The 17229-nt window shown below is 40.5% G+C and overlaps 1 protein-coding gene across 5 annotated transcripts in view; it reads left to right on the top strand.

Moving 5' to 3' along the window:
- RBBP8 (RB binding protein 8, endonuclease) overlaps positions 1 to 2388 on the top strand; it is a 39122-nt gene extending 36734 nt beyond the window's left edge. For 4 of the 5 annotated variants that reach the window (XM_072152081.1, XM_072152080.1, XM_072152078.1 and 1 more), the window contains exons 18-19: positions 252 to 393; positions 1633 to 2388. In XM_072152081.1, the coding sequence (XP_072008182.1) occupies positions 252 to 393; positions 1633 to 1730 (240 nt within the window). In that variant the 3' untranslated portion in view covers positions 1731 to 2388. Of the gene's footprint in view, positions 1 to 251; positions 394 to 1618 lie in introns of all 5 variants that reach the window. The other variant, XM_072152082.1, reaches the window with a different exon arrangement.
- The last annotated feature ends 14841 nt before the right edge of the window (positions 2389 to 17229 follow it).

Here is a 17229-nt window from a genome sequence, read left to right as displayed (position 1 = left end):
AACCGATTAAGACTGCCCTGCTTCCCTGGGCAATCTGCGGTTTCAGGACCTTTGGCGGACTTTCAAAGGTCCTAAAATTGTTCTTGTGTACATATTTATTGAGAACAGGAACAAGGATTTTATGAGTGAAGTCTGTTATTATAAAATTTGGTGGGTGATTTGGGTGGCAATGGGCCCCCATTGAATGAATTGAATGCCCAAAATGCCTTTATTATAATACACTACATGTTTTACCTGTACAATTTTCTCAGTACTATGCAGACCTTCCAGAAGAGGAAAGAGCTAAGAAATTGTCAGCCTGCTCCAGGCATCGATTCCGCTATATCCCACCTAGTACGCCGGAAAACTTCTGGGAAGTGGGATTTCCTTCTACCCAAACTTGCAAAGAAAGAGGTAAGTTTTCTTCTCTCAATGAATATTAAAGGGATTTTTATTGGGAATGTATCTATGTTTCCTACTTTGATCATGTATGGAAAGTTCTCCTACTTACCATATCAGTGAATGGCAGTGACTTGCCATGGCTCGAGACACATGGGAGAAGTTCACTGCGGGTCATTGAAGCAGCAATGCAGATTAAATTGTCTTATCACTATCACTTTAGCACATGTGCCTCCATAGATCTCTTCCTACACAGATATGTGTCTAAGCATAGTTTGTGAGTTTTTACATAATACAACTCAACCAACAGACACCTAGAGAAAATTTTGTAACTCGGGAGGGGAAACCGTTTTCAGAAGGTGAAGCCAACCCAATCTGTTCCACAGAATTTTAACTCTTTTGTGTCCTGAAACTTATGTATTGCAAACCTGCAGTGTGATTGTCTGCAGTGCTAATATACAAGAGCAGAATAATGCAACAAGTATTGACACTTGCTTATTTCCTTCTAGGAGGCAGACAGTTCTATCTTGTAGCGATAATTATGCATTTAAGTAAATTGTATCTTTTTCCATTGGCTTGGAATTCATTTTAAAGCTTTTAATAGTGAAATGGTCCCCCTTTAAAGGGGTTTTCCATCTAAACAAGTTAGGCCCTATCCTTTACGTGGGAAAACCCCATTAAAGGTAAACTGGTGCAGTGGACATGCTCCTACATCTCTAGCCACCAATTGGGCCATCGGTCACAGGTGAATGAACTGTAGACCTTTTAAAGTGCAAAATTTGTGATAAAGGTGTAATTAAGTCATCTTCAGTAGAAATTGGTTAATATTAGCTCTAAAGTGGCTGACCTGTTTAATGGCAGACTTCCACCACTGCTGTTGTTCTGTAAACTATGGACTGACAATGCTGCTGGGGACAGGTCTCCTTACATCAAAGTCATATAAGATACAAGCAGCGCTAAACAGCAGCGCTAATAACTGTAATCATGTTTGCAGTTTGTTTAGTGAAGAAACAGGGACTCCTTGCATCATATATGGTTATGATGTACGGAGTACCCTTCCCAGCAGAATTTTCAGTCTGTGACACAGGACTCTGCACAGTCCGTGGTTCATGGGCCAACAATGGCAGTGTGATACTGCTATAGGATGGCCACAGATATAAGACACAAGTGTTCTCACTAAATCTTAACATCTAAGAGCAGCTCTTGGGAAGATTGTAACGTTGTGATTAACTGTGCTTAGTTTTCCTCCTATAGGTTACATAAAAGAGCAGATGTCCCCCTGTCAGAGACCAAGGAGAAGGCAGCCGTACAATGCAATGTTTTCCACAAAAGGCAAAGAACAGAAAATTTAAGGCACATTGCTCCTTCTTTCAGTGTGTGGTAATTTTGTTATAAATGTTTATATTCAAGCAATTTTATAGTTGCATTTTAGTTCATAGTAAGCACAGGCAAGGATGTATATATTTAAATTATATTGAGACCTAAATGCCAATGCAGCTGTAAACGTTATAAATCTGCTCACCACTAGATTGAAGAAGGGGGTCAAATAGCTGCACGGCCCAACACAAGGACCGTTCTCAGTCGTGGGAGCATGGCCTCCCAAGTACATGGAGCAACAGTACTCGTGTATCCATCACTCTATCCACTAGATGGATATAATGGAGTACAGCTCTCCGTCCCTTACAAGTGAATCAGGTCATTGCCACATTGTTGCTTGGGGGAAAACCCCTTTAAAGATGCAGACTGTATACACTGCACTTAGTGGGCTCTGTAGGATTCATATGTAAAGCTTGCTAAGCACTATACTTGATTGTATGAATAATGTACGGTTTATTAATGCTAGATTAAACGCAAGCTGAAATATTTAATATGTATATTTTTACTTTTATAAATGTGTTCTTTGTATTTTAGCACCTTTATGATGAGTATAGGGTGCTTTGCACTGGAAAAAATACACAGGACTATAATAGAAATAAATTGTAATTAATAAAATTGTATTTTCTTGTTCTACATGTGTGCTTTTTTTTTCATTGTCATTGGGAATCCCCATGCATAATGCAGAATACTAGAGACAGCGGGGATAACCAGAGTTAGTCATGTACAGTAAGTGCACAAAGGGAAAGCAATTGTTTAGCTGGAAGCCTGCAGGTTTCTGTCTGTAACTAATCTGTCGCAGGTCAAATATATATATATTCATGCTCTATAACGTGTTCTGTAATGTTCGGGGAGCAAATTAGCCAATAATTCACTTGAAAATGCAGGTTTTGGTACATGCTTGAACTAGTATAGGCTGCTGGATGCACCGTGACCCTAGTAAATTAAATACTTTGGTGGCCTGTTCCAGTTTTAATGCTTTCTGATTGAATATTGCAATATTACAGTTATTATTTTTAAATTCTAGAAAATGTCAGGGAATATTAGAATTCAAATCACCAAAAGTCAAAGATACAATATTTAAAAAGATTTGCTGACAAATGCCTTTAACTCATGACGATGGAAGCTTATTAGTGTATTGAATGCAGTGGAAGCCTGGGATCGAGGGACTCTGGGGGCAAGGCTCCAGGTCCCAGAAAGAATGATAGGAGGTAGAGACAAAGGAAGAGAGGCGTAGCTATCGTGTGATATCGTAATGGTCAATTAATGTAGAAGAGTAAGTGAAGACTCTCACCTTGATGAAGATGGTATAGGCATGTAATGAAATAGCTACCAGCAGCTGCCACTCCTGGGAGACCACGTTTGCCAAGGACCAGGATCCTGGAACGATGTGGAATGGAGGAAGAGCCCGACGAGAGGTTCAGGAAGGCGCTTGGTGCAAACAGCAGACGTAGAGATCCAATGGATAAAGGAATCTCTTTTATTATTGTTAAAAATATTTATCTCATAAAATGAGCATATGCATAACGTATTAAAAATACAGTGCGACGCGTTTCAGCTCTGGACTAGAGCTTTCATCAGGCATGATGAAAGCTCTAGTCCAGAGCTGAAACGCGTCGCACTGGCATGATGAAAGCTCTAGTCCAGAGCTGAAACGCGTCGCACTGTATTTTTAATACGTTATGCATATGCTCATTTTATGAGATAAATATTTTTAACAATAATAAAAGAGATTCCTTTATCCATTGGATCTCTACGTCTGCTGTTTGCACCAAGCGCCTTCCTGAACCTCTCGTCGGGCTCTTCCTCTATTAGTGTATTGAAACACTGCTGTGACACAGACTGGGTAGAAATGTATGCCTACTGCTTGGGCACCCAAGGGTGATGGTGGATCTTATGTGCCTGTGTTTTATAAAAGAACACAATAGAAGTCAAAGGACTTGATTATCTGCTTGATCTCGTAATTTTCTTCTTATGTTTGGGATAACATTTAGAAAATTTGTAAACCAATTCCCAGTTTTCAATGGATCAGCAATAAACTTCAATTCACATATGGTTGTCCAGAAATTAAATATGTTCAATTGAGAGACAACTTTAAGAGACATTTGTAACCAAGTATACAATCTTGTTTTTTTTTGTTTGGTGTGAGGCTTAAATCTAAATGGGTGTCCAGTTTCTGAAAAATGAATGTTATTGTTTGCATTTTCCAATATATTTTCTGTACCCATTCCCCAGTTTCCTAGATCTCTCTTTGCTGGCATTCTACATCTATGTGACATCACATGGCCACAGACTGATTTCTATCCACAGGAAGTGAACATTGAAACTTCCTCTAGAATAACTTCAAGCCAAGATCTAGAAAACGGTGAAAAAGTAATACGGAAAGTATATTGGAAAGTTCTAGAATATATTCTTGTACAAAAAATATAATTTGTTTGCATAACTAAACCGATTTGAGATGTTTGATGCTATTGATTAGGCTATAATAATAAACGGCATCTGTAGACTTATCTCAAAGTCCGTCCTCTGTTTTCTTGGTTGTATGCTTAGTTTAAGTGAAACTGCAAATTAATAAAGAAAAAAAGCTCTTGCAGCTCACCTTTCCATATGTTTGGAGTCCTGATTTTGGTTACTGGCTTGTGGAATGGAATGAACGTAAGTTTTGGCACACATGGGAGTGCACAAGTGAATCTGTCTGGACTACAGGTGTGGTCATCACCGAATAGGAATAGAGTAAAGGGAAATTGCAGCACATCCTCTTGTAAAAAGTATCAAACTTTTCTTCGTTAAAAAGCATCATGCAGTAGTTGGACTAAAGCCTACACGTTTCGAGCATATTAGCAGGCATATGCTCGAAACGCATAGGCTTTGGTCCAACTACTGCATGATCACTGTATCATAGATTTCTTCTTTTTTTTTTTTTAAGTTTTCATATAAGAACAAATAACAAACAAGTACATTACTTCAATAAGGTGTCCACAGTAAAAGGACGAATCATCTGTACAACAAGATATGCAAGAGAGCAACGTACTATCCACGATACAGCAACAAAAAAGACCCCTTCCCCCCCCCCCCCCCTTATCCAATGAGCTGCTATTATTTTCCCAACTTGGTACAAAGCCCTTTGTATGCCTGAGAAAATTGGGTTGGTTATGTCATCTACATTCAATATGATGGCTACTCTTTGGGGCATCGCTGTGGTTGATGGCTCCAAAGTCCATAACTTATTTTATTTTCTGGTTACTGAGTTCCTTTTGAGCTTATCTGTGGTACTTCCCAGTGGCACCAATTAATATTTAATGCAAATTACTAAAAAGTTGGAGAAAAAAATCTACAAGATAAAGGATAAAGAGTGGTACTTAGGTCCTAACATCCGGGCACCTTTTAGTTTGGACGTAGGGGGGCCCTAGTTGTGTGAACAGCTCAGAGCCCATGGGACACTTAATCCGCACTGGTCGTGTTAAGCTTATTTTTCTACTGTTGTCCTCTAATAATCCTACTTATGTTGAGTCTAGAAAGTATCTTATCTCCTAGATCCACCCATTCAAAGTATATACCTTGCCAAAATAGTTATGAAAATAATGTAGAACATCCTCCCCAAAATTGCCATTTTTAATTTGCACAATAATCAAACTAGAACATTTTTTCCTAAATGTGCTAGCAATGTATTGTACTTGGTTTTTCACCCTAAAATAAACCACTTATTTCTACAAATAAGGGAAGTGCTATACACTTTTTGTAAGTACATGTCTGCGTTGACTCAGAACGCTATTTTTTTCTGTGGGGGAGGCTCAGCATCTCGATATTCCCTCTCCTCTTCCCTCTTCAACACCCCTTCCCTTGGAAATAAAAATTAGATTTAGCAAACTAAATTGCTGCCAAATATTTTCTTATTCTCCTTATGCTTTTTCTAAATCAAAAGATTTCTCCCGTAAGGTTTTATCCAGTAAATTTGGGCAATTTAAAAAAAAAAAACTACGGTATCTACGGAATCAGAAATCCAAAAGTGGTATTGTTTATTTCTTTATTCTCCATGCTGAAAAAGTTAATAAAATCTCATCAATAATCTAGATGCCCAAAAATGAAGTCTCTATAAGGTGCATCACATCCTGCAAAAATAAGCACTCGCATGTCCACATTCCCCCAAATTTTCACATTTTTAAATCTGTACAAGGTGACAATGCAGAACTGCTCTGCTTGGTGACACCCATGATCAGTGCTAACACCGATCGTGGGTGTTCACCCATCAATTGCCGCATGCGTGTGGGCACCGCCATCTTGGCTGATTTTTGCTCCCCGTGATGTCATTGTGGAGAGGCGATCCATGGCTATGACAGCCTCTGATCACACAAAGAGCCGAGACACTGTCTTTTTCCACTATGTATTACAATGTGTGATTTGCACATTGTAATACATTATGTGTGAAATCCCCATATACTGCCATACTGTAAGGAAACAAGCCCTTATACAGCTCTTTACATGGAAAAATAAAGTTATGAATTTTTGAACATGGGGAGTGAAAAATGAAAATGCAAAAATAAATAAGGGTCTGGTCGTTAAGGGGTTAAATAAACCCAAGACACATGTTTTAACTAATACAAAGTACAATCTGAAAATTACCTGGATGTATTCCAAAATTCTAAACACTTAAAGTGCCGCATATAAAAGTTGGAAAAAAGGGCTGTGTTGGGTGCAAAATGGTGGTAAAGGAAACCATCAGAAATCTACCTATTACGGCAGATATGATGGTAGGTTCCTATTAACCTATTAAACCCTAATCTATCATTGTCGACGTGCACCCATGTATCGCCACTGATAACAGAGAAAATAGATGTATATATATGTATATACAGAAATACACAATTCCCAATAGAATGTTTTTGCAGAATGTAATGGACCATCCTGAGCACAGGTGTAAACTTAAGCTGTGATTCACAATACATTCGTGTATATAGCACTAACGGTTGTTATGATCAGTGTGTCCAGCAGGTGGAGGCACAGACCGGTTCCTCTGCACTGTGTTTTCATGAGGATATTGTTTGCCAAGATTTGAGGAAACATCAAACCCTGATGGATATTTGCAATATTTGTATCTTAAAAATTGTTATTGTGTAAGGTTTAAATAAGATTTTAGCTTGTAAATACATTAATATATTACTATATCATTATTAGCGTATGTGTAGGTTACATTTGTATACATAGAACAGCTGCTCCATGGAATACAGGAAAGACATAGTATAAGCACATCAGCACATCCGTGCAGCAGGCGAGCTCTATATGACGTCAATCTACTTCTCAAACACTTTGTAACACCGCACCAATATATTACTATAATCAGAGTAATGCAGTATTGGCAACGTTGCAAATTCAACCAGAATAACTGGCTCAGGATTCCCCCAAAATTGTGCCATATGCCAGGTAGTGTACTGCCCTGTTCTCTATGATCCTCTTGTCTGCAATCATGGAGCAATTGCCTCTTTGTTTAGCTTTAATAGGCACAATATAACTGCAGCCGTCTTAGTTTAGATCAGTGGTTCTCAACCTGTGGGTCGGGACCCCAGCGGGGGTCGAACGACCAAAACCGGGGGTCGCCTAAAGCCATCGGAGCCGCAATTTTACTGTGTTTTTACTGCGAGTTGCATGGATTGGGGCCACCACAGCATGAGAAACTGTATTGCGGGGTCACAGCATTAGAAAGGTTGAGAACCACTGGTTTAGATGGTTATGTATTCCATGTTCAGATTTGTCTGGTGATACATACAACATGTGGTATATAAGTTGTTATATTTATCTACTTTGTATCTTCTATGATGATCCTACATTATATCACTATATATTATGTGTACTTTAGTGATACATCTTCATATCATTGATGATTGTTGGGGTGTGCCACCTGGTTGTACCCAGGGGCTAATCAAGCCTTTCTGCTGCCTAAGGAGAACCATATAGAGATGCCCCCCCCCCTTTCATATATGTAATATATCAGGGAGAGTGAGGACCAGATCCATCATATTGGTTTGGTGTGAAAATAAAGCAATGCAAAATAGATAAAGTGTGCCGCCATGTAGTATAAAATGTATACAGCGTGCCACCATGTAGTATAAAATGCATACAGTGTGCCGCCATGTAGTATAAAATGCATGGCGTGCCGCCATGTTGTATATAATACATGAAGCGTACCGCCATGTAGTATATAATACATAGAGCATGCCGCCATCTAGTATATAATACATAGAGCGTGCTGCCAGGTAGTGTAAAATCCATACAGCATACCGCCATGTAGTATATAATGCATACAGCATACCGCTATGTAGTATAAAATACATACAGCATGCCGCCATGTAGTATAAAACGCATACAGCATACCACCATGTAGTATAAAATGCATACAGCGTGCCGCCATGCAGCATAAAATGCATAAAGTGTACCGCCATCTAGTATAAAGCCAAAATTTGCTATTATTTCAGGGCTTATATATCACTGACCAATACTGCATAAACATACAGCATATATACACACATACTGAGTATACAAACATCAAATACACATATACAAACAGTATATACAGAATATATACACACTGCACATACATACAGCAAATTTACACTATAGGGAGTGGGGGAACTGCTCCATACTGTTGCGGCGTGCAGGGGTGTGTGCCGGCGGGTGGGTGCAGGTGGGAAGGTGGATGTGGCGGACGCCGGGTAGGTAGAAGTGCTGGCGGACGGGAGGATGTGGCGGCCAGCGGGAGGGTTCATGTGCCGGCCTGGGGGTGGGTAGATGTGCCGAGCACGATCCCCCCCCCCCCCTCGACCAGCAGGAGGTGCACTGCCTGAGGTGAGATTCTCAACTAATGGCAGGTGTGCCCAAGGTTGTACCTATTGGCTCATCTGGGATATTCCCTTTTATGCATTTATTCTTATGAATAAATCATGCCAGGCTGAATAAGGAAAGAATACATCTACAGAAGGTAATATTACAGAGGTAGATACCAATAATCCACAAAGGCTAAAATTAAATCCACTGACTTACATGTGATGTCTGGTTGGAGTTTCTTCTTAGGTATTTTCATTTAGGCCAGACCCCTTCTTCTTCCAGCCATGACTCACTTTTTGTGGAATTGATAAAATGTACATCTTTTTCTTCTTGTTTTCTGTCATCCTCCAGCTGTACCCAAGCCTACTACCAGAAAAGATACTGTGCTGAGTTCCCGTATTGGAAAAAAGAACAATAAGTTGGAATTATCTGTCGTTCACATGTGTCCCTGGGCTAGCCACATTATCCAGGCCTCCTCCAGTATCAGATGCAAGGGGATCCTTACGTCCCTGACAGATGTGGAAGCATTACCGGGGGAAAGGGTCACTGTGACGACCCAGGTAGGTCTCAGCACTAAGACCACTCTACACCTGTGCTACAAGGACATTACACATTACAAGAACAGGACAGCACGGTGGCTTAGTGGCTAGCGTTAAAGCCTTGCAGCGCTGGGGACCTGGGTTCAAGTTCCAGGGTCAATATCTGCAAATAGTTTGTATGTTCTCTCCGTGTTTGCGTGGGTTTCCTCCAGGTCCTCCGGTTTCCTCCCACACTCCAAAACATACTGGTAGGTTGATTAGATTGTGAGCCCCATTGGGGACAGGGACTGATCTGACAAGCTCTGTGCAGCGCTGCGTAATCTGTGTGCGCTATATAAATAAAGGAATTATTATTATTGTTACAAGAATGCAGGGCTTGTTGCATTAAAATGGATCTACTACCCCCTGACATTTTTCTCCATTATCACTGCCTCAAGAGTTACGTCTTCCCTGGTTCAAGTGGCTTTGTGTATGATGCAGACTGGGTATGTAAGTATAACAATTTCTTTGTTTTGCCTTGCCCTGCTCAGACGTCCATAGTTAAAATTTGACAACATCTAAGTGCAATTATCATGTTTCCTGTATTTGTGGATTGCCCTTGGTAGTCCAGTTTCTAACATGCTAAAAATATACTTAAAGTAAATCTACTACCAGGGTCAAGGATTGTAAACCAAGCGCACACACATACATACATGCAGGCAGGATCCTCTCTTCTTTTAACTCTTCTTTACAAAAGAAAGAAAAGGTTCAATAAACAGCTATCGGCTTATTTTCATAATTTTACAGCAATTTTTTTTTATCAAAACAAAGGCATAAAATGCTAAAAGAAACTGTTAACCCTTAGTGCTCACACAACAGTGCTTATGTAACTGTTTCACTGCTGGTCTACTACTTATTCCATGCTACAACTGTTCAGTGCAAATCCATGTAGATTTTATTAGGTTTTAATTGTTTGGGTTTTTTTTAGTACAAAGAAAAATGTTTTCTCTTTTATGATATTCTGATGTAATACATTTTTCATACTTTGGTGTAGTGAGCTGTGTATGGTGTCATTTTTTGTGGGATGAGCTGATGTTTTCTCTGCTACCATTTTGGGGATTGTACAAACCATTTGATCACTTTTTATTCAATTAGTTGAAATAATGTAATAAAAGTGGACATTTTTTTATATCTTGATTTTAATATTTTTTTACTTTTGGGACACAGTATCTTTATAGCAGTATATTTTTTTACTGTATGTTCAGAGCCCCTAGTGTACTTTAACCCTAGGGGTCTGTTCATTCCTACCATGTACTGAAATACAGCTGTATTACATACGACCCCTAGTTACAAACGGACCTCTGGATGTTGGCAATTTACTATACTTTAGTTCTAGGCTACAATAATCAGCTATAACAGTTATCACTGGTGTCTACAATGAAGCATTATTGTTAATCCTGGTTCTTATGACAATCCAACATTTTAAAAATCCAATTGTCACAGAGACCAAAATAATTTGGCTGGAGGTTACAATGATAAAGTATACAGTTCCGACTTACCTACAAATTCAATTTAAGAACAAACCTACAGACCCTATCTTGTATGTAACCCGGGAACTGCCTGTATATGCCGATTTTGCTGGTGACCCACTGTAACACATCTCCAGAAATGACAGGCTCTGGTGTCTCACCTAGACTCTGGGCTGTCATGGAGACAGATTGTGAATCCTCTTCAAACATCCTTGATGGCACGTTACTAGTACATCTTTATTGTTAAGGTTATTTGTAGAGTTGCTTCAGCTTTTATTTTTTATTTTTATTGCTGTTACAGTGTTTGTGCTTCCAATACCAAAATTTGATTGTAAGCGCCATAAGAGAACTGAGTGATGTGAGTGCACTTTATAGTGGATAATAAATAGTGATAACTGATAAATAATAAGTATTCTGCTTGGTATTAGCTACATGCACACAGCTTTATAAATTGGTCCTTGAAGCCTTCCACTAAATATTTGCACTTGTGCTTTCCAAACATAGTATATGGGCCATCTGCTGAAATCCAAGGCCTATGCCGACAGCGTGGGAGGGCAGCTCCTGGAAGTTACATTTCACTTCAGTTGTTTAGAAATGTAGAGTAATACTGGTAACACTGATTACTCCAAATATGGTTTACAATTGTGGAAAACGATATTTCTTTGTAGTAAAATATTAAACATCTGCTATTAAAACACTGTTATCATTATCGTACATGATATAGTAAATGTTACAAGTGATGACACATGTAGAATGATAACACACCCAATGCACGGTATATGTATCACCTTTTATCCTACAGCTGAGTGGGAGAGCCGGCATCTTTTTTTGCGGGGTGGGTATACTTGGCTAGCACCTCTGTCTATAGCATGCTTCCACTATAATTACGTAAGGTCACTCTCGTGGCATGTGACTGTCTGTGGAGCACATTGTGACACATCTCAATGATTTCTAGCCTCTATGTGCTGTAATTGTAATTAGCTATTATACTAGCAGGGATGCAGGGGTCTGTTGCTGTGGGTAAAAACTTTACTGTCCAGCGGAAAAATTAACATGTTTCTAAGACTGTGACACTGCCCCTGCAACCATTAAACTTGACTAATCTCTGGCAAAATATGACTCTTCTTATTTTCACATGACTTTAGATGATATTTTTTCTATAGGTAAATGGGAAGGATTTCACTTGTAAGAGGGAATTCCAGAATGAATCTCATAACCTACCTGTGGGGGCAAGTATTTTGGCTACATCTGTTAGATTATATCACCTGTACTGTCTCATCTGATCTATCTGGTCTATTTAAAATGTAGACTCCACCTTCATCTCCGAGGCAATTCTAAGAGATGTTCTTTTATCAGCTCTTCCTCAGGAAGGGACATGACAGTTTTCTAGTGCATTCACCCAGTGATTGATTTTCACATTATGTTTTTTTCTCAGAAAAATTGTAGAATAACCTACCATCAAAAGTGTTGAGGACAGAATTTTGTAAAGAAAACTAAATTAAAAAAAAAAAAACATAAAAAGGAAGAGTGTAAATTTCCCTGCCATTATCAAAAAATTCCATCTAAAAAAATGTAGCTTTTTAATTTTTTTCCCACATTATTTCAGTGACTGTGGGGACGGTACAAAAATATTGCCATATTTTATTATCTGTAGTTCTCCTGTATCTCTTAAGTTCCAATCCTAATTACACTTTAGTGCTAAGCGTCCATAACCGGACATCACTGAGAGGGGGATGTTCACATGCTAATGTGGCCTATCCGGCCCCTCAGTTACATTTTGTAAGTGGCTTATCATTAAACCTTGTTACTCTCCATAAAAAATTGTTACAATGGTACAAATACCTCCAATTCGTACCCCGTTCTCCATCACCCCATACCAGACATAAGGTGGCTATACCCAGCAGTGGAATTGTTATGCAATTTAGTGAGGTGATACCTCACGAAATTTTCTTTTTTTTTTTGGCTAAATTAATGTATTTTCAGAAGAATTTATACATTCAGAAAGAATACCATGCCAATGTCACGGGTGCCCCTGCGACATACGTCTTGGGTCGCAGGCACACCCATGTACCCGGCTCTGTAAAATTCAAGTTAGAGATTAGAAATTAGAGAAGGCTTGTCTGATGCCCTGTGCGATTATCCTGATTTCCCTTTGTGACTTCGACCTCACTCCTGTGCTGCCCGTCCTGACCTTCCGCTACGTTACGGCTCTGATCTTGTCTCGACCTCCTGCATGTCCCCGACCACGAATTTGCCTTACGATTCTGTACTTCACATTGGCCACCACCATGGACAAAGTCGCACCTGTGGAACGACCTGGTGGTACCTCCGGAGAGAGGGGGTATCACCGGAAATCCAGGCTTTAAAAGTCTAGCAACTCCTCCCCTGCCCTGTGTATTTTCAGAGAGACTTTACAAGACTTGCAAATTTTATGGTTAATTAATCAACATAACACCCAGTGAATAAAAAGATCACCACCTCTCTTTTTTCTTTTTTAGCTACACCACGTGCAGAATACAAGAGTGTCAGGAAAAGAAGGGAGTCCGATGAGTAATTAGCGATTACTACCCCCTCTCCACGACAGCACCACCAGAGAGAATAGCATAGAAGAGCACCATTAAGGTAGCGACAATAGAGTATAACATCCTACGCCCCAAGCAAAGCTCCTGAGCACTTGCCCCATCCAGACAATAGTCATGAAAGAAAACATGGGCGAGAGGACTATGTGGCTGCTCGAGAAATCTGGCTAATTGAGACCTTTGGATGGTATTGTTTCCAATTTTCCACTTATTCTAGTACCTACTTAATTGTCCTTTTGTCCTCTGTATTTAAATTGAGGTGACAACTATAGGGTACGTTTAACCGTTTTTGCTGATGTTTGATATGTGTGGGCCTATGAGAGCCACTTTTGCTCAGCACTTATAAATATTTGGGAACTAATTTTCTTTAATTTTATTTATACCACGATAATTTGTACCCCGTTTGTTTATTGCCCTTACTTTGCCTATGTCATTTAAACGCTACTTTTTACAATAACAATAAACTATGAGATATTTTTCTATTTGGGATTGTGTGGTTTTCATGTTTTTGGTGTTGTCTCTTCAGTGTAGAGAGGCCTAAAATTCCCTTTTCCCCCCTCTCACCTTAAGAAAATGTTATCGTCTATATTCTGCCACAGTCACTTACTGTACAGTCTGAATGTTCAGGCTGCGGCGCCTATCAATCAGTGACTTAAAGCTGCCATTGGTCATGTACTTCATAATGAAATAGGTGTAGTGCTGTATGACAAAGCAGGAGGCTATAGTAAGGAAAACACTTTATGATTTGTCCTCTCTGGTATGAAACAGATTAGTTTGTATAATAAATTGTATCTGTCATGGATAAGATGACTGAAGCTTTGGCAGAATTGCACTAGGATGACAGATGAAGGAACTGTCGCTCTCACTTAATGTCTTCTATATCTTCCCCTTTGATGACAATTTTTGAGGCCTGCTGTTACACCCAAAGACAGCAAGACCTGAAATCGAAGAGCGATACAGTCCTCATCGCCCATAGTAAGATGCAGATATGTCAGTTTCGCCTTCTCAACTGTCTTTACCCAGGAAAATCCCCTGGTGGAAGACACAAAGAGGAATAATGTAAATTCTTTTTATAATGTCAACAGTTTAACCCAGGAAGAGGTACGGCGCCGCCTTGCAACCACTAAGATAGATAAATCACCTGGGCCAGATGGCATACACCCCCGGGTTCTGCATGAATTATGTACGGTGATAGACAAACCGTTATTTTTAATATTTGAAGATTCACTGAGGACTGGTTATGTTCCACAGGAATGGCGCATAGCAAATGTGGTACCAATATACAAAAAAGGATCAAATAGTGATCCTGGAAACTACAGACCCGTAAGTCTAACTGCTGTGGTGGGGAAAATATTTGAGGGGTTTATTAGAGATGCTATCCTGGAGTATCTCACTGTGCACAACCTTATAACCCAGCGTCAGCATGGGTTTATGAGAGATCGGTCCTGTCAGACTAATCTCATTGGTTTCTACGAGGAGGTAAGTTCAAGACTGGATCTGGGGGACGCTGTGGATGTTGTATATTTGGACTTTTCAAAGGCATTTGACACCGTGCCACATAAAAGGTTGGCATATAAAATGAGACTGCTGGGAATAGGAGAAAATCTGTGTATTTGGGTAAGTAATTGGCTTAGTGATAGAAAACAGAGGGTGGTCATTAATGGCACATTCTCAGATTGGGTTGATGTTACCAGTGGAGTGCCACAGGGGTCAGTATTGGGGCCACTTCTTTTTAATATTTTTATTAATGACCTTGTAGTGGGTTTACACAGTCAAGTTTCAATATTTGCAGATGATACTAAGCTGTGTAAAGTAATAAATACTGAGGTCGATAGTTTAGCATTACAGAAGGATTTGTGGAAGCTTGAGGGATGGGCAGAGAAATGGTTGATGAGGTTTAATGTAGATAAATGTAAAGTTATGCACTTGGGCCATGGAAACAAAAAGTATAATTATGTTCTAAACGGTCAATTACTTAGTAAAACTGAAGCTGAAAAGGACTTGGGCGTATTGGTGGATGGTAAACTTAATTTTAGTGACCAGAGCCAGGCGGCTGCTGCTAAAGCAAATAAAATTATGGGATGTATCAAGAGAGGAATAGATTCTCATGATAAAGACATAGTTTTGCCCTTATACAAATCCCTGGTCAGACCACACATGGAATATTGTGTACAGTTTTGGGCACCAGTGTATAAAAAGGATATAGTAGAGCTGGAACGGGTGCAGTGGAGAGCAACCAGGATTATTAGGGGAATGGGGGGACTAGAATACACTGACAGATTAAAAAATTTGGGATTATTCAGTTTAGAAAAAAGACGGCTGAGGGGAGACCTCATTACAATGTACAAATACCTGAACGGACAGTACAAGGATCTCTCCAAAGATCTTTTTATACCTAGGCCTGTGACCAGGACAAAGGGGCATCCTCTACGCCTAGAGGAGAGGCGATTCTACCATCACCATAGACCAGGGGTCCCCAAACTACGGCCCGCGGGCCACTTGCGGCCCGCGGACCGTTTCTATCCGGCCCCCGTCCCATCCAGCGCCGAGCCCCGGGATCCGGATTTGTTATTTGGGGGCCCCCGGGCTGGCGCTCCAGTACGGCAGTCAGGCCGTATCCAGTTCGGCAGTCGGGCAGGGGCCTCCGTCCATCCGGACAGGAAGCTCCTGCCCGTCACTGAATAGTGCTCGATGCGGCCGGAAACGGGCGCTCGAGCACTATTATTGCAGGTGGAGCGATGTGGCCGGAAGACAACCCCAGCGCACATCGCTCCTTGAACCTGGATGCGCGGCCGCGTGATTACGTCATCACCGCGCACCGCGCACCGCTTCCTGGCCGGCAGCAGCCACAAGAAAGAAGACGCAGGAGCCACAGGTAAGTACAGGGTTTTTATTATTTTTTAAAAACCGCAGTAGAAACATTGTGCCCTAATATATGAAATTATGGATTATGGGGCCATTATAGAAAATAATAATGGAGGGGCAGCATAGGGAATAATTATGAGGAGCAGGATAGGAAATAATTAATTATGAGGAGCAGGATAGGAAATAATAAATTATGAGGGGCAGCATAGGAAATAATTAATTATGAGGGGCAGCATAGGAAATAATTAATTATGAGGGGCACCATAGGAAACTTGAAGTGGCAGGTATAAGAAGGACATACCGAGCACCAGCTCAGGAGCCTATTTTTGTTAGTGTTTTAAACCGCTGTATCGCAGTTTAAAACACTTTTTAAACTTTATGGCCGAAGCTGCTTCGGCGCAGGGAGCTACGCGCTTGGCGCTTACCATGCGCGCGGCTACTTAGGAAGTGAAGGAGAGCCGCGCGCATGGTAAGCGCCGAGCACGTACCTCCCTGCGCCGAAGCAGCTTCGGCCATAAAGTTTAAAAAGTGTTTTAAACTGCGATACAGCGGTTTAAAACACTAACAAAAATAAGCTACGGCGCCAGCTCACCCTGATCTGGTGCTCGGTATGTCCTTCTTATACCTCCCACTTCAAGTGGTAGGTTTCCTTTAATGGTGGGGGGGCAGCATAGGAAATAATTATGAGGGGCAGTCTAGTAATTAATGGGGGGGCAGCATATTTAATAATTAATTGACCCAATTAATTCATTAACTGGGCCAATAAATAAAATAGTTCACAAAGGGGTGCAGTATATTAAATAATTAATTGAGGGGGGCCCAGTGTATTACGGATGCAGTCGGATGTACCGCTAGCGCTGTAATTTCTTATTTTTTTTATTTTTAAACTTCAGTCCGGCCCTCCAACGGTCTGAGAGGGACAGTGATCGGCCCCCTATGTAAAAAGTTTGGGGACCCCTGCCATAGACAAAGGTTCTTTACTGTAAGAGCAGTGAGACTATGGAACTCTCTGCCGCAGGAGGTTGTTATGGCCGACTCTATGTACAGGTTCAAGAGAGAACTGGACGACTTTCTGGAGAGAAAAAATATCACGGGTTATGGGGATAAAACATTTATTTAATTCTTGAAGGTTGGACTTGATGGACTTGCGTCTCCTTCCAGCCTTATATA

This window comes from Engystomops pustulosus, chromosome 5 (assembly GCF_040894005.1).
Source record: "Engystomops pustulosus chromosome 5, aEngPut4.maternal, whole genome shotgun sequence".
Lineage (NCBI taxonomy): Eukaryota > Metazoa > Chordata > Amphibia > Anura > Leptodactylidae > Engystomops > Engystomops pustulosus.
The sequence above is the reverse complement of the archived record's forward strand: the minus strand, read 5'-3'. Positions and strand labels throughout refer to the sequence as shown.